Source organism: Malurus melanocephalus, unplaced genomic scaffold (assembly GCF_030028575.1).
Source record: "Malurus melanocephalus ecotype Western Australia unplaced genomic scaffold, MMel_1.1 scaffold_238, whole genome shotgun sequence".
In the NCBI taxonomy this organism is placed as follows: Eukaryota; Metazoa; Chordata; class Aves; order Passeriformes; family Maluridae; genus Malurus; species Malurus melanocephalus.
In genome coordinates this window covers 690208-712809 of record NW_026623470.1, presented here as the reverse complement: position 1 = coordinate 712809, position 22602 = coordinate 690208, and the positions used below count along the sequence as shown (strand labels likewise).

General features: G+C 35.0%; 2 protein-coding genes across 2 annotated transcripts in view; one reads left to right on the top strand and one right to left on the bottom strand.

The window, feature by feature from the left end:
• RYR3 (ryanodine receptor 3) overlaps positions 1-389 on the top strand; it is a 155507-nt gene extending 155118 nt beyond the window's left edge. Inside the window, exon 106 of the mRNA XM_057375080.1 lies at positions 294-389. Within this exon, the coding sequence (XP_057231063.1) occupies positions 294-389 (96 nt within the window). The remainder of the gene's footprint in view (positions 1-293) is intronic.
• A 61-nt stretch (positions 390-450) lies between these two features.
• Positions 451-22602, bottom strand: part of AVEN (apoptosis and caspase activation inhibitor) — a gene marked incomplete at its 5' end in the record, with an annotated part of 83069 nt that continues 60917 nt past the window's right edge. The window contains 4 exons of the mRNA XM_057375079.1: positions 451-1756; positions 2339-2699; positions 4190-4285; positions 7709-7779. Coding sequence (XP_057231062.1) covers positions 1638-1756; positions 2339-2699; positions 4190-4285; positions 7709-7779 — 647 coding nt within the window. The remainder of the gene's footprint in view (positions 1757-2338; positions 2700-4189; positions 4286-7708; positions 7780-22602) is intronic.

Sequence of the window (22602 nt, the reverse complement as noted above, 5' to 3'; positions counted from 1 at the left end):
TCAAAGGAAAACACATTTGCTTATATACAGATTTATGAGCAAGTTTGCTCTGATATAAATAGATTGATTTATACTTAGATATTTTACCATTATAGAGCTTAAATTTCAGTAGTACTGAATCAAGAGAAGTATAAAACTTTTATAAACATTACTTAGTTACAATCCTTTGAGTTCCAGTGTCTTTACAGTTTTACTCCATGGAAATAGGCACAGTATGTGGTTATTGTTAAAGGTTTATCTGCAACACTAAGTGCACTGTGACTGTTAAATTAAATACTCTTTCTCATTTTCAGGAATCATTTGTGTGGAAGATGTACCAAGAAAGATGTTGGGATTTCTTCCCAGCAGGGGACTGCTTCCGAAAACAGTATGAGGATCAACTTGGCTAATACCACAAAAGAAATTATTTATTCATGAACTGCTAAGATCCAGTATACACAAAAAAAGTCTATACTTTTCATGGTGTAATTTCACAGCTTGTATTTGCTTTAAATGTCTTTAAATTTCAAGACACAGATAAAATTTGACACTATTTCAGAGGCTTTTTGTACCTACCATGTATGAAACAGGTTTTTGTTGGAATTTTAATTAGGAAAAAACTATGCCAGATTAATTTAAGCCTTCCAGTTCAAACATGGCCTAAAATTATAACAACTTTTTAACCACATCATTAACCTGGTGTTTGGCAGTACAGTTGAAAGGGCTAAAAGGCATCTTAATTGCACATTTGACATTGAAGAACTTGAACATCAGAGGCCGTAGTACCTCAGAAGAAATAGTCCAACTAACTGCTATCCAGTTTTTCCCCATAGTATTTGCTAGTGAATGTATTAAGATACAGTTTGAAAAGCTTTAAGCAGTTAAAAAGAAATCATTTTCAAACACTTTGTCAACCTTGAAACATTAAAGTGCCTTAAAACCTCTGTAGACATAGCTATGCAAACTTTTTATTTCTGTTAGTGTTCTAGATGAACAGACCCATTAACTGTATTGCTTTTCTGTCTTTCTGTATCAAACTGCACTTGAAGTTTGTTTATACACTACCTTCAACGACAGCTTATTAGATGCTGCTCTTAAAAGACATACACTGTATCAAAATGAACACAATTTAAATCTTAGGCCAAGATAAAACAACGCTCTATGGTCACCTGCAAGTAGAAGTTGCTAAGATTATGCATTTTTTTTTCTTCTAATAAAAAGTGCCCACTGCAATAAAGTATTACAAACCAAATATTACTGTTGCTGTCATCTTTCCCTTTTCTCTACAATATGGAGTTCTGTGACAATGGTGACTAAAAACACATGTATTCATTGTTCATCCACAGCTTTATTTTAAGGACTACATCAAGCAAGTACAAGCTGAAATAACTGTTCTCTTTGTGCACTGTAGCCTGCTTCTTTAGCAAAGAAAACTCTTAATTTCACCACAAGTTTTAGACCTTTCTAAATACATCATTAGTCTTCAACAATTTTCAAACTCATCTAAATTAGTTTTGGTTGCACAAAATTTTAAGTGCCAGCAAAAAAGCCCAGGCATTTGGCATACAGAGAAAGGAAATAAAAAGGAAATAAAGAAAGCGCCAACTTTCTATGTCATGTTTGCTATATTCAATTATTCATATGAGAAAATGTGAGCTTCAGGCAATCATGCTGTCCAGCCAATCTTCAAGCTCCTCTTCAGTAACATCTTTAGATGTACCTTGCTGTTGCTGGGATGATGTGCTCTTCTCTTCAGGCCTATCTACTTTCAAAGGCTCTAGAAAAGTGAAAAGAACAGACTTGAAAATCTGGAAGCAATTCCAACCTCTGTCCTGCATGGTTTTGCTTTTAATGCACAACTGACTGTATTTAAACACAATCTCTCCTTGAAGAACAATGTGTCTTATTCCAAAAAAAGTTTCCATGCTAAACTTAACTTTGTAGAATCAATGCTAGTAAAGTTTGAAACTAGTATTTAGGAGAAGCCATCAGAAATAGCTGTCAATTCTTCTGTACACTTTGGTAGCACAGTGAACTAAAGGCTTATCTTCCCTGCAATAAAATTCTCTAGGAGTATACTTTTCTTTTAAAATTTGTCTTTTTTGCTAAATCATAAACTCAATGCTGTTTTGCAGAAGAATTTCACTTAAAGTGAACCGACAATGGTGAAACTTCAGTTTAGTGAGGAATTAAAACAATATAAACAAATAGGTCAGAACACAGCTCCAGATAAAYGAAATGCAGTGTGACAGAGATGATCATAGTGGTACTGTTGACTGGCTAATCAAAAATTCAAAAACATCACCAAGAGAGAGAGCAATGGAAATTAAAGAAGGGCACGCTGGGGAGAAAAACTTACCATTATCCTTACAATCCACTTTCAAATCTTTCTCAGTTGATACGCTGCAGGGTAATGTACCTGACACAGGTCTATCTTCTGTATTAATGGGAGCCTCTAAATTCAGGAGAAGATCTAGTTCTTCATCCAAATGGTCAGTGTTTTGATTTGATAGTGGATGGACTCTCTGAAATGATTCTCTTTCATTTGCTCTAGAACCATTTTTACTTCCAGGTTCTGAAGGAGTAACAGAATTACCAACAGGATGGGAGACCAACAAGGTTTCACTTTGAGCCAGAGACTGTCGAAATAGCTGCTCTCTCTTCTTCCCATCTTCAAAAATTTTAGATTTCATCTGTGGAATCTCCTGAGGTGTTGATGCCTAAGAATACAAGAAAGGACTTGAGTTCTTGTAAGGATTATCTATTATTACTATTCTAATTTGTATTATAATGCATACTTGCTGTATTTGATCATTTAAGAAGGTACACTGAACTTGAACAGAATCAAATTCAGAAGTAAACTAAAGTTACCTTGATATTTTTACAAAAGCAAACAAAAAAATACAAGTTCCTTTTATCCCTTATTACAGAATATGTGACTGTATGCTAACACAGATAGTGATTGATAGAATTGCAGAATGGTTTGGTTTGGAAGAGACCTTTAAAGATTACCTAGTTCCAAGCCACCTGCCATGGGCAGGGAATTCCACTAGACCAGATTGCTTAAAGCCTCATCCAGCCTGTCCTTGAACACTTCCACAGATGGGGAATCCCTAACTTCTCTAGGAAAGCTGTTCCRGTGCCTCGCCACTCTTACAGTAAAATACTTCTTCCTGAAATCTAATCTAAACCAAAGCTCCTTCAGCTTAAAGACATATCTTCTGTCCTATCTGTGCATGCCCTTGTGAAAAGCCCCTCCCCAGCTCTGCTCTGTMGGCCTGCTTAAGGTCCTGGAAGGAGCTGTGAGATCTCCCTGGTGCCTTCTGTTCTCCAGGCTGAAGAGCCCCAACTCTCACTGGAGATAYGCTTCAGGCCTCTGATAAGCTTTGTTCATGTCTTTCTTGCCCTGGAGACCCTAGAGCTGGATGAAGCACTCCAGGTGAGATCTCACAAGGGCAGAGCAGACAGCGAGAATCACCTCCCTCAACCTGCTCATCAGGTTTCCTTTGAAACACGGCACACATTGCAGAGTCATGTTGAGCTTTTCACTCACAAACACCCCCAAGTCCTTCTCCTCAGGGCTAGTCTTAATCCTTCTGTAATGGCCATATTTCTCCTTGCTTGGACAGATGGCTCCTTTTAAGAATTTTGGTTTTATATTTAAGTTTCACTGGCTCTTTTGCCCTTACATTAGTATTTTCTTTTTCACAGTTTGAAGGAATGCTTTACTAATATTGTTGCCACCTCCCTCCTCCCACCACTGGAGCATAAATGACATTTTCTTCACCTGTAAAATTGACAGTTCTACCGATTGATTCATGGGAAAGAACTATGTATGTTGGTATTAACTATGGAGAAGATTAAATCATAATTAAAAAAAATTAGCAGGAAGAATTTGAAAGCATTCAAAAAATTTTGGAGCAAGCTTTTAACAGCTGCTAACAAGAGAAGCAAACACCAAGACAGTACAATCATTCCATGTCAAACACTTATACCTGGTTTCAAATCTCATTTGCTGCTCATCCAAGCATTTTGTTTAAAGCCAAATGAGCACACACAATGTGTTGATAGTGGGTTATCCTGCATTACATGCCACATAACATGCCAGTCTAAAGGAATGCATTCTACTTATGTTTGAAGACTAATCATTCTTGCATGCATCATTTCTCATAAAATATTTACATTTTCTTGTGAAATTTCACAGCATTACCTGCACAAGGTCAGCAGGTACATTCARCCTCAGATGCAGAGGCAATTCCTGAAGGGCCTGGACCAAAGACTGGCAGTCAACAGAAAGTGCAGAGAACTGAAATACAATTCAACACATAGGACATTTGTGAAAAAAAAACCCAACCAACCAAACACAAAGAAATCCACCAACAAAACCACTAATAATTTTAATCTGTTACATTCCCCAGTTCCACACATTCAAGAAATCTAATGAAACACACATATTAGTGGTTTAAAATACTTTTATGAAGCAGTTGGCCTAAATAATAACATATAAACACCTACAATGCAAATAATCACTTAAGGTTAAAAAACAAGGTATCTATAGAGTACTTAGACAATACCTTGAAATTCCAGAGAAAGAAATAGTTGAGGAAATTGACAATGTGATAAGAAGCTTTTCCAAGTGAAACATCTTTTAAACTGTGAAGCTTTCATACAGTGTGAAATCCCATTCTTTACTGAGTTGCCACTATTTCCTAAGCAATCAATCCATGTATCTCCTGTGTAGCTGAATTGTTTCTAATGCCTAAACAGGGGCCTTTTCACACTTCCCCATCTTTTAAAATGCTTTGATTTACAAAAGGACAAGTATATAGTTACAAACACTTCTAAAATGATACTCAGGAAAGACATGCTACTGCTGCTAAATGATGACGCATTACTGTGACAGTGATGAACCTTCCTTTTCTCTTGACCCTTTTTAAAAAACAAATTTGCACCAGCAATAAAAACACATAATAGACCTTCATTATTTGCACTTTCTACAGAACAACCCATATTTCAGTAGTTTTAAAACAGATTTCAAGCTCAGAGTACAGCAGAACATTCTGAGCACATTCACCATAGATGAGAATCTGATATCCATCACATATTTTAAAATCTGACAACAAAATGTTTCAGTTCATTCTATACTCTCATTTTCATGGAAGTAGAGAAGTTGCTTCCAAATCACACTTAGACGGATAAAAATTTGTCCTTCTCAATATGATGTAGACTGGCACAGACATTTAGAAGTCCAAGTACTCATAAATTACGAGAGTTCTGTGCCATATCATAAGAGATTTGTCAAAGAAATTCACACTGCTTCCAAAAGCCAGTCAACAGGATGGCTTTTAACACCTGCACATATAGCAAGAATAAATATCAAAGACATGTGTGATCTGACAGTCTATTCACAAAATTAAATTGAAAAAAAAGGAAAGAATGCAGTTGATTTAACAGTTTCTTGTATCCAAATTCCGGTTCTGGAATCCAGTAATGAGAATAAAAGGACCAAACAAAAAACTGATGCAAGAATTTTTCTTGTTTACTAAGAATTTTGTTTTACAATGGATTAGTGATCATCATCGAAGATGATTCACTGGTGCAAGTAACCTCACGAAGTCTTCATCAAATCATTCTTGTTGTCCAACAGTGAACTAGACTGTCAAAATAACTGGATTTTTTGAACGATACTAATGATCAAATATGGCTTCTGCACACTTGCAAAAGACAAGGAAATTATATGAATCTGGTAACACAAAAAATTCTAAAATGTATAATTGAATAACATTTAAGTGCATTTTGGAAGAGCTATGTATACTTGCAAAAATATTAACATGAATGAACATTGCAAATGAAAGTTAAAAAGTGGAGATAGGGAAGAGGAGGAAAGGCTGAGGATGAAGGAAAAGAGGAATTTGGGAAGTAACATAATAGAAAAAGGAATTTGATATCTAAGTAGAGATTTCTCTAAAAGTGGTATTTTAATAAAAAGCAAAGGGATCAAAACAGTATTTAATAAATTATGAACACTTCATGGCACATATAGTCACTTGTTTAAAAACAAAGTTGAGGCATACTTTGTTGTTGGAATTGCCAGATTTTACTGAAAAATCCAAACAACTTATACCAGTTTGCTTTTTCAATTATAGACCATTTTTGAAACATTTTATTTCACTTTACCAATATGCAATGGAACCAATATTAATCTATATGTTGTAAAAATAGTATTCTTTATAAACTGTTTTTTTAATTGTTGATGCCACTGTGACATTCCCATTCCACATTAGAAATYGATGCTTTGCCATTGCTTTCTACAAAAGACAGGGAAGGAGAAATATCTAATCATTCTGCAATTATTGTTATTTCTTTTCTGCTTTATTCTGTTTCCTCATAATCAATTTACTTCAGTCTAAAATTCTCAAAACCTGTATATAATGTGTAGACAGGCAAAGAACTAGAAAGAGGTAAGCTAAGAGGCAAAGGCCAGGAATTTTGCAAATGATATCTAGGATGAAAAGTTGACTTGGATCTAGCTTTCAGGGAAAACAAGGATGGGTGAGAAACAAAAAAGAGAAGGCTGAAGACAAGAGACAATGTGAAAAATTTAGATAATGCTATGAAATCATCTGGGACAGGATTATATAAGCAATCAAAGGAAAGGAAATGGTGACAATATGTGGCTTCTGTCTGCTCACAATGGCTTTAGCCATTCAGGAATTAATGAATGTGTTTTAATCACCTAAATGCTGTAATCACAAGCCTCTGAGGAAATTATGAAGACATTAATATTTGGGATACTGACATCATCCTTCACCCTAGGAGCAGAGGAATTGATAAGAAAAAATAGTCACTGAAAGACTGTTCCACTGAAGCAAACAGGTGTTGGTCTAAATAAATGCTACATTTGGATGTATTTCCTTATTTTAATTTGACTTTGCAACTCTAAAGTACCTTTAAATAACACTTCCCAGGGAATAATTGTTGTAATATTTTAGAAAATAAACAGCAAATCTTAAAAAGTTGAATACATATGGATGCAACAAGAAACACTCAAGCTGAGTTTCACAGCAATTTTAAGAAAAGCCTGAAGACAGAAGTATGTATTTTGCAAAAATTTAAATGACTTGCATGAGGAAGACAGCTGCAGAGATTAAGACACTTTAAGGTATCCTGATAGAGAAAACAGGAGACTTCTCTTGCTCTGCTCCTTTTCATTCAAGCATAAGGAACTCATACACAAATAATGTAGTCAGTGCCCTAATTATTTAGGGCATGAAGTTTCAACCAGAGTATGTGAACTGTTAATTTGAAGGAACTAGAATACTTCATAGTCCAATACATGAATATACTAACAGGTCAATATAATAACAGGTTTTGTTACAGTTATTTTATTAAACATTATCTCTTGAACACAGCTGAAAAAGGAAGGCTGAATACCTATGTCAGTAAAGCAAAGAGACAGTCCCATATTTTCACTGGAGGGCTTTCTTGTTCTTTCCTCCCAACATTACTTAAAAACGTAGCCTGCTGCTTTGATTAGTCTTCAGGAGAAAAAAAAAAAGGACAAGGCCCAAGGACAAGAGCCTCCAGCATTAGAGAAAGGCTGACAAAAATATACAGAATAAAGAGTGCTATTATTGTACTAACAATTCATTGCCGAAGGCACCACTGCCTAGATATTCTGTCCCAGATACTTATCTTTATGAAATCATTTGAATGACAATTCTGTTACCTGCTTATGGCATATACTTTCTTTATCCCACTCTTTTTCATCAGCAAATCGAAACTGGGTAAAGGAATCTCCTAAAGAAACAAAATAAAAATATATTTCTTTAAAACAAGAATAACAAGTTTTCCAACCCTAAAGACATAAATTCAATTAATAAATCTCACCTCTTCAACAAATTTTTATGTAATGCTGCTTGTATTCACAATATTAAACTTATTCTAGCCAAAGCTCTATAGAACTTTTAATCGCTTATTGCAAAACAGTACTAAAAAGGGACAACAAATACAAAACTGAATGATGAAGTGTTAGATGCCATGTCAGCATGCAAAATTTTCATTCAGAAGTCCAGTTTGGACAACATACTAGGAATACACACAGTATTCACAGAATTAATTTCTAATGAACAGCTTTGAAAGTTCTGTAGATAGTCTTTCTCTTACCAAAATGCACATATTTCTAAAAACTGATTATGGATACATTAAAAAAATCACTTTATACAATCTAAATAAAGACTTCCAGTTGTCTGGTATCTATATTGTCTCTCTTCCTTGAACTAGTCCCTCCTCCAGCATATCATCAAAATAAAGCATCAAACCCCAAATTCCAATTCATATGCAAGAAGGACCTGAATTAAAAGAAACGGCTTAAATAGGTCTAATTAAGTTAAATACATGATCTTAATTACAGCATTTTCTACCCTATTGCATTCTATCAAGCGAGCAGAAACTTTCTCTTACTATAAGGGATGTTGGATTACCATTTTGCTTGAAACATGGTATTTTTATTGCGTCACCATACTGCATTACAAAAGGCAGATCTTTTTATTTATTTACTGAAAAAAAATACAAGAATTCCAGTAACTCAAAAAAAAAATCATTAAGGTCTGTGACAGAGGAAACTTGAAAGATTATGGATGCAAGATGATGGCCAAAGGTATAGAGTAAGAGAAAGCTTAAGAAGTTGCTTCTTTGACTGCAATTTAAGGTTTCTTCAGGAAAATACACTGGGATCAAGAACTGGTTTATGATTCTCCACACTCATAAAGTGGGTAATGACAGATCCTCAGTTTGATACTGTATCGCCAAATTAAAGGGTATGACTTAAACTGTAGTTTAATTAGGCTCTTTAAATAAGTTAACAAAGCATGCCTTTCAGATGGAAAAGCAAAACTACAATTCACAGTAGCATATTTAATGCAAAGTAGGTCAATGAGAATGTTAGTCTAACCAATTATCTTTTCACAAATTGCTTTAGCCTGAAAATAACCTCCTTTTATGCCATGAATAGTAATCAAACCTCTTGCAATAACTCTGAGTTCCTTTCAACATAAAAAAAATACTTTTCTTCACGTGAATAATTTTTATTTTACCCATCAGTATCATTTGGCCTTCAAACACAGAGTAGATGAAAACAATGCATTCACGTAAACCTCACACACGGTCTTTGGTAACAGTCATAACAAGCCTTAATATTGTTTATTGTTTAAAATGTGAGATTATTATGAAAACAGCAGATCTAAACCACTATGCTTTCCTGCTACTTGAATATATCATACAGCTAAATCAATTTATTTAAATAAAATGTATCTTTAATTTTTTCATTAGCCCAATTATCTTTTCATACAATTGTTCATTGAATAGATGATTCAAAAACATACTACCTGTAATCTATAATAAATATTTTCTGGTTTGTAAAACTTGAAGTCTAAAAATAGAAAAAAATTAAGAAAACCAGTTTTCAGTAGGAAAAATTATATCAGTGGAGTGATTTTGTTAATTTAAAACTCTCTCAGTCACATAAAACTGAAGATAGAGAAAAAATACTCTGTAGTCAGAGATGAAATTGCCCATTGGAGGGGAGAATAACAAGGAATTTAACATGATTCTTCTCAGATTTCCATGACTGTAAAGAAGTGCTGCAAGTGCAAATACAATACTCTAAATCCACTTTTTTGAATCATTATCTCTCTTTTATCCCCCTTTAGGTACTGAAAGGGGCTATAAGGTCTCCCCAGAGCTTTCTCTTCCCCAGGCTGAAATCCCTCAACTCTTTCATCTTATCTCCACAGGATACTGATGTCAAGGATATTTGTAGTCTGCACTGCAGACAATAAAGGATATTTGCAACCAGATTCAAAACGACCAATATTCTAAATTATTTCCATAGCACAACTGTGCAGTACACTAGGCACACTTTAAAATAAAAATATGTGAATCTGACCAAACAGCAGGATTATCTGATCAAGGCTAAATTATATCTTCAAAATTTAAAATGTATCACAGATAAAGGAGTGAGAAGGAAGGATCTTTGGAAACTAGCACTGGCTCTGTAAAAAAAGAGTGTCTGTTCAGGAAGAACAGAACTAATTCAACAGAGAGGAACTGCAGCCTATTGAAATGAAGGACAGATATTAATTTTTCAAGTGAGGAGCAGGGTGAAGACAGCAAATGCCAAAATGCACAATGGTTCAAAAAGAAAAAAAACCCACACTCAAAAAAATCCCCCCCCAAACATTTTTTATTTTTTTTTATTAAAAGCTAAAGCAGAGGCTTACCAGAGTCAGGAAAACCAAATAAATTAAATTATACTGAGAGAGATTCAGAGAAACAAACAGTAGCACATTTGCTTCTGCATGAATGCCAGGTGACTAAGAAATAAGACAGAAGAAACTGGAATGCATTGAAGACTGCATTGGAATGCATTAAAGAGCTAAATAACAGCACAAGAATACTGGGAACAGTGAAAGGGAAACTGGGAAAGACAATGCAATACCAGCTCAATGTGATTGTTAAATTAAGTAGAAACTGTAAGGAATTTAATGGCTATTTTTGGGGAAGAGTCAATATGGCATGTGAAGTTCTGCTGCGTGATCTAAGACAACTTCTTGAAAGAAGCAAAATATCATGTGCATAAGTAGGATCTAGTTCATACAATTTACATGCATTTCCAAAAGCTCTCACTGACATCCCACTCCCTTTCTCACCCAAGGCTTCAGAGCAGCAAAAAGAAGAGGAGGATTGATTTGAATAAATAATTGCCTTAAAAAGAAGAAAAGAGTAAATTATCCATTTTTACATTAGAAGAAACAACCAGTGCAGTTCTCTAGAATTGTAGCTGTTTTTGATCTCTTCTCTCAATTAAAACAGAAGAGAAAAAAAAGAGGAAAATGAAGTAACAAAATTTTCTGATGCTACCAAGCTTTTTGTGTTAGTGCAGATGAATGTAGGCTGTGAAGAGTGACATAAGAACTCCATAAGATTGAGAAAGTAGATTTTAAAATGGCAAATGAAGCTCAATATCAAAAAAGCAAAATGCAGCAATTCTCAAAGAAAGTTTAGAGCTGACCAACACCATTCTGAATCAGAATCTCAGTCCTGCACAGTGTGCAAAGGAGCAAACTCTTTGGAACTCTTAAAAAAGCAGAAGTGAACACACAGAACATCATTACACCACTATCATGTATTACCTCGAATATTGTGCAGTCTTGCTTTCCCAAGCCCAAAAAATGTAACAGAAAAGGCATAGAACAGATTCTGGATCAGAAACAATTTAGTACCTTAAGCCAAAGGAGGGGAGCCAAGGCAACATGACGCAGATCTAAAAACATGAAAGCCATTCAAAAAGGGTATAGGACTAACTTTCATTGTTTCTTCTCACCTAGAGGCAGCAAATGAATTCAGCAGGTAACAGACTTGAAACAAATGAAAAGTGGCAAATCTTTGTAACTTGAAGCTGGGTTGTGAGACTCCATGCCACCAGATGGTGCAGACAGCACAACCAGCAAGGAGGGATATAGGTAACTATTTCTAAACACAAGGATTGCACATCTGGCTCAGCAAGTCCCTCAGACATAAACTGTTGCAGGTCAAGCAAATGTTTGGGAAAGGAGCATATAATATAGTAAATTCTGGTGCCTTCGCTCAGGTGTCTCCAGATGCACCTTGGATCTACTTCAGTAGAACCAACTCTAAACTAAAGCAAATAGCTAGGGTTTTTTACTTACAGGGCTCTGCCCTTCTCTTGATTGCCTTTCTGCAAGAAAAAGAAGGAAGAAAAGCCGGCAATTCACAAACTTATTTTTAATCAGTAGCTAAGTGTTCTTTCAAGTCAATGCACGTTTGTGTTTTCTATTTTTTCCCTATTTTCTTTTTCTTATCACTTTTTCTTATCACTTTTCATATATTGCTTTTCAGAAGGCTGCAAAAAATCAATGAAACTGCACTGAACAAAAAAATACATTGAAAATTTCACTCAACTACAGAGCTGCTTATTCATAAGTACCAATCCCATCTCCTCCATTATTCACTTTTTTACTGAATAAACAATAAAACTATATTTAAGGTTAAAGTTACTGATTTCCCCATAGGTTAAGCTTAAACTTTTCATTAAGTTTAAGCTAGTCACCTTAAATATTTACATTTTTCCTGATGCTTTCTGACATTTTCTAGTGTCATTTTTTTCAGGCCACTAATTTATAACATACTTAGTGATTTTTAAATGTCACTGCAGCCAGCTTGCAATATTACACAAAATATATAAATCCACGGAGCATGTTGTTTTTTGAGCAGTATCATTCATGAAGGCTGAAAAAAAAAAAGAAAAAGATTGCTCATAACTTAATAATAAAAATGAAGCTTAATTACTAAATAAATACATGAGACCAATGAAATTTGTGATTCTTCCTAGGGGTAGGGAGAGCAAACTTCTTTGGGCAAAAGGGAGAGAACTCATCTATTTTGATAAGCCTGGATCCAAGAGAGGAAACAGTAGCCTAACAGAAGAGTTTGCAATCCTCACAGACTGTCAGGTTAAGGGAAGGAATGATCTGACCTTTGTGGAGATCCTGTTTTCTCCAATACCACATAAGCAACTAATAACAGTAAGCACATATCCACAGCAGGAAGCAACACTGAAATTCAACACTGGAAGAAATGAAGAAATGGAAGGTTCCCACCCACAAAGTAAGATTTGCATAACATCAAACTGCAGATCTCAAAAGAGAAAACCATTTACATTTGCTGGCACAAGGTACTCCTATATCCTGGCTTGTGAGGAGAGACATCATGAAAAGAAAAGAATCCAAGAGGAACACCACTCAATCAGAATGAAAGCCAGTCATCCCACAAGATCCCCAGTTCACCCTGCCTATTGACAGGAACCACCGTGTGGCAGCCACAGAGAATGGGCGTTGGAGGATGAGGAAGAGGGGGGGGAGGGATGCACTCCTATGCATTTTCATAAGCAAAATTACTGCCTTGAGACCTTGGGGCAGACAGTACCTGCAGGCTCACATAATCACTTTGAAAGCAAAATGAGAGCTTGGATGAACAGTTCAGTTTTATACAGAAGTGAGGTTTAAGCTGAAACAGCACCCTTCATTCATACTTTAGACCATACAGCTTCCAAGTAATTCATCATCCTATCCTGCTAAGGTTTGATATTTTGAGTAGCTAAAAATATATCCCATAATGGATGACAAAAATTCTGCTGTTTATTAGGAAGGTTTTATTTTTTTCTAAATTACACACAATTTTTACAGTGTTTCCCAATCCAAATATAACAATTGTCCTACTATGTAAAACCAAATGAGCTTTTAAACCACCAAATGCTATCTAGATTAGTGGCTATTAGAAAGCCTAGATTCAAAACTCCGTTATTGGCCTAAACTTGGTAGAGTGCTCTACCCCGCCAATTTTTTTGGTAGATGGCTCTTTCTCAATTCTGTCAGGAACCTGAAAGCTCTTCCTAATTGAAGTTTAAAATATGCCTGTTTCAAAACCACAGTGAAACTGCTACTGTTGTTTGGATACCTCATGCCATCCTAGCTACAAGGAAGAACAAAAGAATCTGCACGTTAATATCTTTTGCTAAATTGCAGAATGGCACTCACTGGCCCAGGTTCTTCACCTCGTCCTGCTGAAGGAAAGTTCCTCCCAATTATTGCTTATTAGATTTCTTGTTCATTATACCTCCTGTGTAAACAGTGCACACAAATATATTGCTGCATTGTATCTCGAAGGCGAGAACACCACTATATTCATTAGTCCGGATTTATTCTTGCACTTTTCCATCTAAGAGAACTTTTATACCTGTCATGCAGTTAGATATAAACCACTCTTAGGTAGCCAAGAGTAGTTACATTGCAGAAATTTACACTAGGATTACTCCTGTTTTCTGTAAGTAGGTTGTCAAAATATTTGATCTGAGAACTTCAAAATTCATTACATAGCTTACTTGTCCAGAACATGCAGGAATATATAAAATAAGTCCTCTTTATTCCACATTGAGCCTCCACCCACAAAAAAATCTATTTAAAAAAAAAAGAATGCCAAAACTCCCACGACAGTAATCTTAGAGCAAACATATGAACAAACTTAATAAATACTTTATTTTAACCAGCTTGTTAGTTTTTAATTGCAATAATAACCATTAACTGACACAAGCAGAGGAAAAAGATCTCCTATTTGTAGTCCTTACATGCCACTTAAACACCAGAAAACTTCCCTCTCTCTCTCTTCCCTTCAATTTTTATAGCGGACAAATCCTAAAAGTTTACAATATATTTGATAGTTGATTATTCAAGCTTCCATTTAAAGCATTTAAAGCCAGTCTTAATTTTGAATGGTTAAGTACATACACTATTTGACACCCCTTGCATTATTAGAATTTGATAACAAAAAAAAATCCTTAGTCTTTATGTGACAGAAGATTTACAGCAAAGATTATATGATTAATAAATATTCTTTATGACACTGTTCTGACTATTTTTATTATCATCAAATCCAATTTAGTACCATTCTTCCCTAAGGCACAATTCACTATTCATGTAGGTGGTACATTATGCTCTGTCTATGGGACTATCTTTCAAAAGTATTCATAAATTATACACAAATGTGCAGGACTAAAAATATTCAAACAGTTTGATACAGTGAGTATGAGGCTTGGCTTTCTTACATTTATGAGGGGTTCTGCAAGATATGACAAGTCATAGTACTAAGATGAGCTTGCAAGATTTTTTTTGCTTAATGAAACAAAAAAAAAAGAGCAGTAGCTTCAGAAAACAAGACAGAAGGATTTTCTTCTGAAATGTTAATCAAATTACAAGAATTACAAATTACTAATTTACAATTAGTAAAGCTCCAATTCTATAAGCATGCAAGAGCTTGGAAAACATTTCTTTGTGTGTGTAAGTTACTCACAATTCTCCAAAGATAGTAGTGGATTGACTTATCAGAGAGTTCTGAAGATCAAATTAAAACCAACAGCAGATTGGTAAATATTCACCTGGGATGAGAAACACAAGCAAACAGCATACTGGATTTGCCTTATCAAAGGCTTAGAAAGCCACTGCATTCTTGGTCCAAATTAAAATGTGCTTTTTTAAAAAGTTATGATTATGTACAGTGGAGTTTTGCCATTGCTACAGAGGAATGGACAATGCAAAGTTTCAAATACCATATTAGAAGAAATTAAGGGTTGTTCTGCAAAGTGAAGAAAAGAAGTATTTACTTACTAACTACAATTCTTTGTGCCATGTTTAAAGGAAATTGTAGCCACATACAAGCTTCTGCTCGTCTTTTTATCAGGTACCTTGAAGGTTTTTCTATCAAATTTATCATAAATAAACAAAGATTAGGTTAGCTCAAGTACTCCTCATGCTAACCTCTGCTCCTGTGCTTTTGTGTTGAACATTCTACATTCTATAGCTTACAAAGCCCCTTAGCAACAAATCCCGTAGCCTTCTTATGCAAGTTCTCCTTGTATGGTAGTGACAAGCCCTTCAGCTCTCCCACAAATTAAGAAACAAGAATTGTACAGAATGGAGAATTACAGTTYTCTGGATGACAAATACCATCTGGGTTATGTATTTACCACTGTTTTTCAAAGGTCTGAAAAATGCAAAAGTATTGATTTTTATTTAATGATCTTCTGTATTGAAAGAGCAGAAAATTGAAAAGTGCAGTTTAATGTTGATTTTTACATATTCATTTGAAGATTCTATTTTCCATCACAGTATTGACACACTATTAAATAGCACCATAGCAATATAAAAATTCTAGTTTTAAGACATACATTTAAGACATACACTGAAGACCATACCTGGTAATATTAAGATGGCTAAATTGAAAAATGATCTGTATCACAGCTATTCACTAGATTTGCTTTCTGTGGTTTATTTGCAGGTTATTTTCTATAATCTATTTCTATAGAATTAAAAAAAAAAAAAAAAAAAAGCTTGCACAACTTTGGCCCTCCAGGACATTACATCATGATTTATTTTAATGTCATGGTAAAGTGTCCCCTGCCTGTTCATTCATCTACGACCCTGCTTGTTCTAGCCCTGTTTGTGGGGTTTATTTTATCTTTTAACCTTGTTTAAATCTATTCTTCCAGATTTCTGATCATGATTTTAAGTCCCTCTAGAGACGGAACATAATAAGCAGGCCCTAATCAATGAATTTTTAACTTTAGCAGGAATTGATCTGTGAATCATGCAGAAAGTACTCTTTACTCTCTGCTCTGCCTTTTCAAATTGCATTACTATTTCACTGTGCACAGAAATATCCATGACATTTATCACACATTATTCTCAGTGTTTGATTTAATTCTGAGTATGTATTTCAAAACAAAAGGTTACAACATTTTTCTTTTGTATACAGGAGTTTCAAAATGCTTATCTTTTTTTCTTCCTCCCCCGCCCCCTTTTAATACTTTCAGTCAGCCTTGCCTTATTAGGCACATTAATTTTGCTCAGTTAGCAATCTCAGAGCAAGGATTACCAGACAATGAAAATGTGCTTAGAATAGGTAAAAGATGTTTAACAACTACAAGTCTTGATGATATGTATATAAAAAAAGAAAAATAACTATGTTCATAGAATAAGAGAAAAAGCATTCACCAAGATACTGCTCTTGTGTGTGTTTTCCCACAGATGAAAAATGAATGACCTTTTCTCTAAACATACATTCAGGATTTTAATATCTCTTCTGCTTTTCGTCAGCACTTTTTTTTAATGAGCATTTGTAAAATACCTTTGCTCATTTTGCTTTTAAGCTTCAGAGCCTGATTCAGAAAAGAATCAGAATCAAACAAATTTTTAGGATGACAACAAGGTCACTTAGGCCTCAGCTGGTAGACTAACACATGCAGCCTTCAGAGATGCCAACTCTTTTTCAGGTCCAGAGAAACTTTTTCTACAGGCTTCAGTTAACACTTCTGAAGGTCAACCCAAAAATGGGAACAATGTTTTTAACTGTGAATGTTCTGGGACAGGATGGAAAGGAAGAAACCTCTCTCCACTGCAACCAAGAAAACTATATATGGTACTACAGTGCCAATTCCCATATTTGTAAAATACAGCCTGTTTACAGACTTAACTGTTCTTTCTAAAGCACCTTAAGACCTACATACAAGTGCTAAGATCTAACACCAGTATTTGTTGCCAGTGCTGCTATCACCAAAACCACATGTTCCTGCTGAAGCCTGATATTTATCATTTCAGAATCACCAAAAGATTTTGGCTGCTGCAGCAAAAAAGGATAAAAGGTTTGAATGGGCGATGGCCTAGTTAATTAATCACTCAGATTCTAAAAAATCAAGCAGTGGAGTTCAACTTTAAAACAGGTTGTTTTACAACATTCCACAGCTCTTCAAGGGAGGAACTAATTTTGGCTTGCATTTTTCACATCACACATCTTGCCTTTGCTAAGGGCAAATAAAAAATGCAGGTGTTTTACGAAAGGTTCTACATTTTTCAAAATTGATTTTAAACACCAAAGCTAGGCTTTTAATTCTTTCAGAGGTGAATAAAGACATTGATCCCCATATCTTCAAACAAACATCAAACCACAAAGACTTCTGGAGTATTGCATTCTCATTGAGCACCTTTAAATTTTCAAGGGACAGGATTAAAATTATTCAGAGGTACAACAAACCTGTTCAGTAATACCATGAAGAGATTTATAGGAAAACAAGCTCCCTGATGTCTATTTCTCTTCCACAATACATTTTTGTATGTGTTTTCAAAGACATAGAAGTGACAGTGAAATGAGTATTTCCTATACAAACTTCTACAGGCTCTTCAGTTTGACAATACAATAGGAAACTGCAGTTAAGTATCTGAGCCCTCTCAGAGGAGAGTACTTTGTCACACTGACTGAAAAATACTCAGAATAGAGCAGAGGTTCAATTCATTAACAAAAAGTGACAATATGAAGATCAGAATAATTTATCAATCAAACTATGTATATAAAAAGTGAGATTTAAGTATAAGAAAATAAAAATTAAATTTCAAGGCTGAGTTTCAATTCAAATAAACACATTTTTATCCATTCCATCACTCAGAGAACTCTGTATTCACGGTTTTCAGCCATGGGTCCTATGGGAACCCTGGGGTCCTGAAAAAGTGATGAAAGCAACATGAGACTGTGACAGTGGATCACCACTGGATTCCACACCACACTGGGAAAAAAAATCAACTAAAGATCTGCAAGTAAAAGAAAATAAAGTCTATTGAGGTGATTTTAACTACTACAATAATTAAATTTTATATTACCTATGGGAGTATCAAGGGTTCTCTAAAAATCCAATTAAAAATATGTCAAAGCTCACTTGCATTTTATTCAGATTTGGTTTTGAGAGGTGAGCTGCTCTAACCTGCTGGCTGCAGCTCCCTTACCTTACACTGAATCCATGATGAGTCACTGAAGAAACGAGACATACTGCAAAGCTGGTTTTGATGGGTGACTCAGAACTAAGAATTAGCAACCATTGGAGGGATTAGGGAAAAAACAGAATTTGGAAAGGTCACATACTTCTAGACATATCTCAAACTAAAACTTAACTATTCCTACACTCTCAAAGGTCATGGTGGGGAAACTTTCTGAACTAATGTCAGGAGAAAGTAAGGTACAATGGGGCTGTCATACTATTGTACTTAGTGATGAATAGATTGCTGTGCTTTGGAAAATGTTTTTTATTACACTGTACAGCAGCACAACATCCACAATTAATAATGYATCAGTAATTTATCAGTACTGCACCTATGAAAAAGGTAAAGAAAAGCAAACACACACACCCTTAACTACTGAAAAGACATACACCTCTGTGGTTCTATAAAAATTAAGCCATACAGGATGAAAATAATTCATATTTAAAATATAATTTTGAAAAATATTATCATTGTCACTTGAATTTATTAAGTTCAGAAGAATGTAAAACTGTTTGGCAATTGATCATCTTAGAAACAAGCTCTCTCTCCTTGACTGTCAAAATGCACACTAGGAAACACGGGAAAATGCCACCACCTACTGAATTCATGAGCAATCTTYGTGTTTTTCATTCCAGCATTTCACTGTGAGACTTTCTAAGCAGAATAATTAAAAGGAGATAGAATATCCAGTCTAGTGTAAAGCCAGACTTCTCCTCACTATTGGCTGAAACTGCCAGTGGGAAAGGAACGGCCCCACCCATCAGTCTGRGCTGGACAGACCCCAGGGTCTCTGGGCTGAGCAGAAGGAATCCCCAGGTGCTGTTGAAGGTGGTGGTTGCTTCGAACAACCCTTAACAAAAACAAACAACCAAGGACCCTTTTGGCAAATTTTTTGTTCTGAATAATAATATTGATTTTTAATTATCACAGGATGTATGGAAGTATGGATGTATAGTTCAATAGGTCAATTAACACCAATTTCAGTAATTAAATATTAAAAAGGGACTTTTTTGCTTCTGTGATATAAGGGAAGTACCTTTGATGAAAACATGTAAAGTGAACRTGGTTACCAGATGAATGAGATGTCTTTAGGGAAGAGCCAGATTCATGACTTGAGTCCCATCACTTTGGTATAATGAGAAATGTTATATCCTCTGTACAATGCTGCTGTAAATGAACATGAAAATGACTGTCAGCTGGAGAGTACTATACATACATGCTAGACACACTCATGCTAGTTCACTGACTACATAGAGACAGCATAACCCAGCGTATTTGATAATGTTAAATACAAAGAGAAATGTGACACTGATTATACTATCTTCTTTTATGGTTTTTCTACAATTAGAGACGACAAATTTAAAATGTGTAATAAAATGTTTCTCATTCAGGCTGAATAAAATTTCACTGGTTATAGTAAATCAATTTGCTTCCTCCAGCTTCTGACACCAGGTATCTCCTGAGAATCAAGCATATAGATTCTACATGTTTCAAATAAATAGGAAGACAAACCTGCTAGGCGAACTTTAAGTTATAAGTAATTTTAGTTTACTTGACAGTAATAGCACAAGGTAAAAAAGCATGTATCACCTGATTTAATCATAAAAACATGACTCTATACTGAGCTTTTCTTCCAAACTTTCAGAAAGTGTTCCTCTCTCAAAAAAAAACCCCTCTGGGCAGTTTCTCTACAATGCACTTATCTGGACTGTAGATTCATTTTGCTCCTTCCATGTCCATAAATAAGTAATGAAAAAAGCTATTGCATGAGGTGCTACATGTCTGTAAGAAGTCACATGGCCAAGTTCATACTGGAAACTGCAAACTTGATTTCACAGTGCAGTCTGGCATCCATCAATGATACATTTATTCATGCTTCTGTGAGCCCAGAACCGTGACCATAAATTTTACAGGGCAGGCATAGTCAAAACACCTTTGTAAGAGGCTAACCAAAAGAAAAAAAAGGAAGTCTCCTCTATCTACATAGTGTTTTCAGGCTTCCTTTGCTATCTTTGAGGTTCTTGTACCAGACCAATGACTGCATTCAGCTGTCTTTGAATCTGTTCACAGGAAACGTCTTTCATAAACCAGACATCTTCATACATGAACTGCCCAGCCTGGYAGTTGTTCACATGGGCTACTGCAGTGTTTTCCTAAATGTTCTCACTGCTACTGAAAGGTCAAAGCAGCACCCTGTACAGCTGCTTAATTCAGTATTGTAGCATATTCCCAGTGAGCATTTCAGAACCTTTTGCTGTCTGGATGGGTATTTACAAAAGTAGCTACCTCTGCTATTGCTTTTAACCTGGTAATGGAAATAAAACAGTGACCAATGTGAATACAACATAGCAGATGAAATCATTCAATTCACCTCCTTTCTTTGAAAGCAGGAAGCAGTAGTCTCATCCATCTGAGATAAGAAGATACAAATCCCATGCCTGCTGCAATGATAAGGGCTTATTCTCTGTTTGAATAGCTTTTCAATGGGACACATTCATGAGATTAGAGAAAGAACAGCTGGAAATAGACAGTACRTGCATTTTGCGGCTTGTTTACTCCTTTAATCTTCTTTGGGGTTCTCTATGRGCAATAGAGGCCACTTTTCTTATGAGAAGAAGATTATGAAGAGCAGATACAGTCAAGATCAAACTTCCAGTCCAAAAGTGCTACTTCAGGAACATGGTTTCAACTTATCTGCTGTGATCTTCCTGGGATTCTTTTTGGACTTTAAACACTTAAGAGAATGTAGCCCCAAAAATCTGGTAATGAATATCCCTGTAATAAAGGTTCACCAGGTAATTGTGTACTGATACGTTTTTAATTTGTCTCTCTGTACAGGTACTGACACACTTTGTAGTTGCAGGAGAGCAAGAAATAGCACTTTTTGTGCAAGTGCCTACAAATTCAATGATTAAGATGTAAATAAAAGTAACTAATACTTTGGTCTATCACCAGCCCAAATAAGAYTGCCACATGTACGAATGTTTTACATCCCCAGAAATAGAAAGAACAGAGGGTTCTTTCAATGTAAAAACTCACAATGTATTTTTCATTCTATCAGTTGCTGAATGCAGTATTAGTGCCTTGTGTTTTATTGAGAAAACAAGAGTAGTGACTTGGGTTTACTTAAAAAAATACTTACATTGTTAAATAGAATCCATTGAAATCTAGCATTTTACCAGCATTTATTTCTATTCCTGAAGCATATGACATCTAAGTATAAGCTATGATTTTCATCTAAAATTAAGGCATAACAGAAGAGAACTAGTGTATCTGTTAAAATGGGAGTTTTGATCTCAGGKTACTATGTCCTTGGAGAGAAGCATGAAAAATTAATAGGGATCAGAGAATTTATTTTACATACTTTTGTCACTGAAGTGACAGTCAAAGAGAAATTAATTTTGAGAAGAGAAATCTGAACTTCACAGTCTGAGACTACAACAACCAACCTTGTCCATGACACTTGATTTCTTCTCCCTGTGGGCCATTAGCGTTTAGTTCCTAAGGACAGCCTCTCTAAATAACTGTGATGGTCTTTTTCATGTATGGAAAACTCTACAGGTTATTCTAGTAATTTCTTATGAAATACTGAAAATTGTCAAAGGCAAAAAGTAAATGCAACCTTTTTTTTCTAGCCTGAAGTAAAAAATGTGCTGTATCACAGTTTCTTCATGTTAACATACTTTGTACATAAATCTACCATCAATAAGGGCTCACTACTCTACTTGGAAACATGTTTCTTACTTGCATGTTTCTGCTGTAACTTATAACACTCATTGGCAGATACTAAAAAAACAAAAATTAATATATAACTAATATGAAAGATCTGTGAAGTATTTAACAAGCAAAAAGTCACAAATTAAGGACAGGAATAAAACTACCAATTATATATTAGAACTCTTTGTAATGTGTTCCATCTCCTTTTGCAAGTGTGTATTTTGTAATATTTTATTCAAGTTAATACAAAAACCAAAACTATTACTAATAATTTTTGGTCTCTTTTGAAACACCTGCTTAGCTGCAGGAATACAATGAAAGTTTCAATAAAGGTTAAAAACCATCTAGTTCCTGACAGCCAAATATATATAAAACGAAAACACAAAAGAAAATCTGGAATTAAAAGAGTAACATTCAAAATAAACACATAGTTGAAAGTGAAAACCAAGAAATTTAAGAAATTGAAATT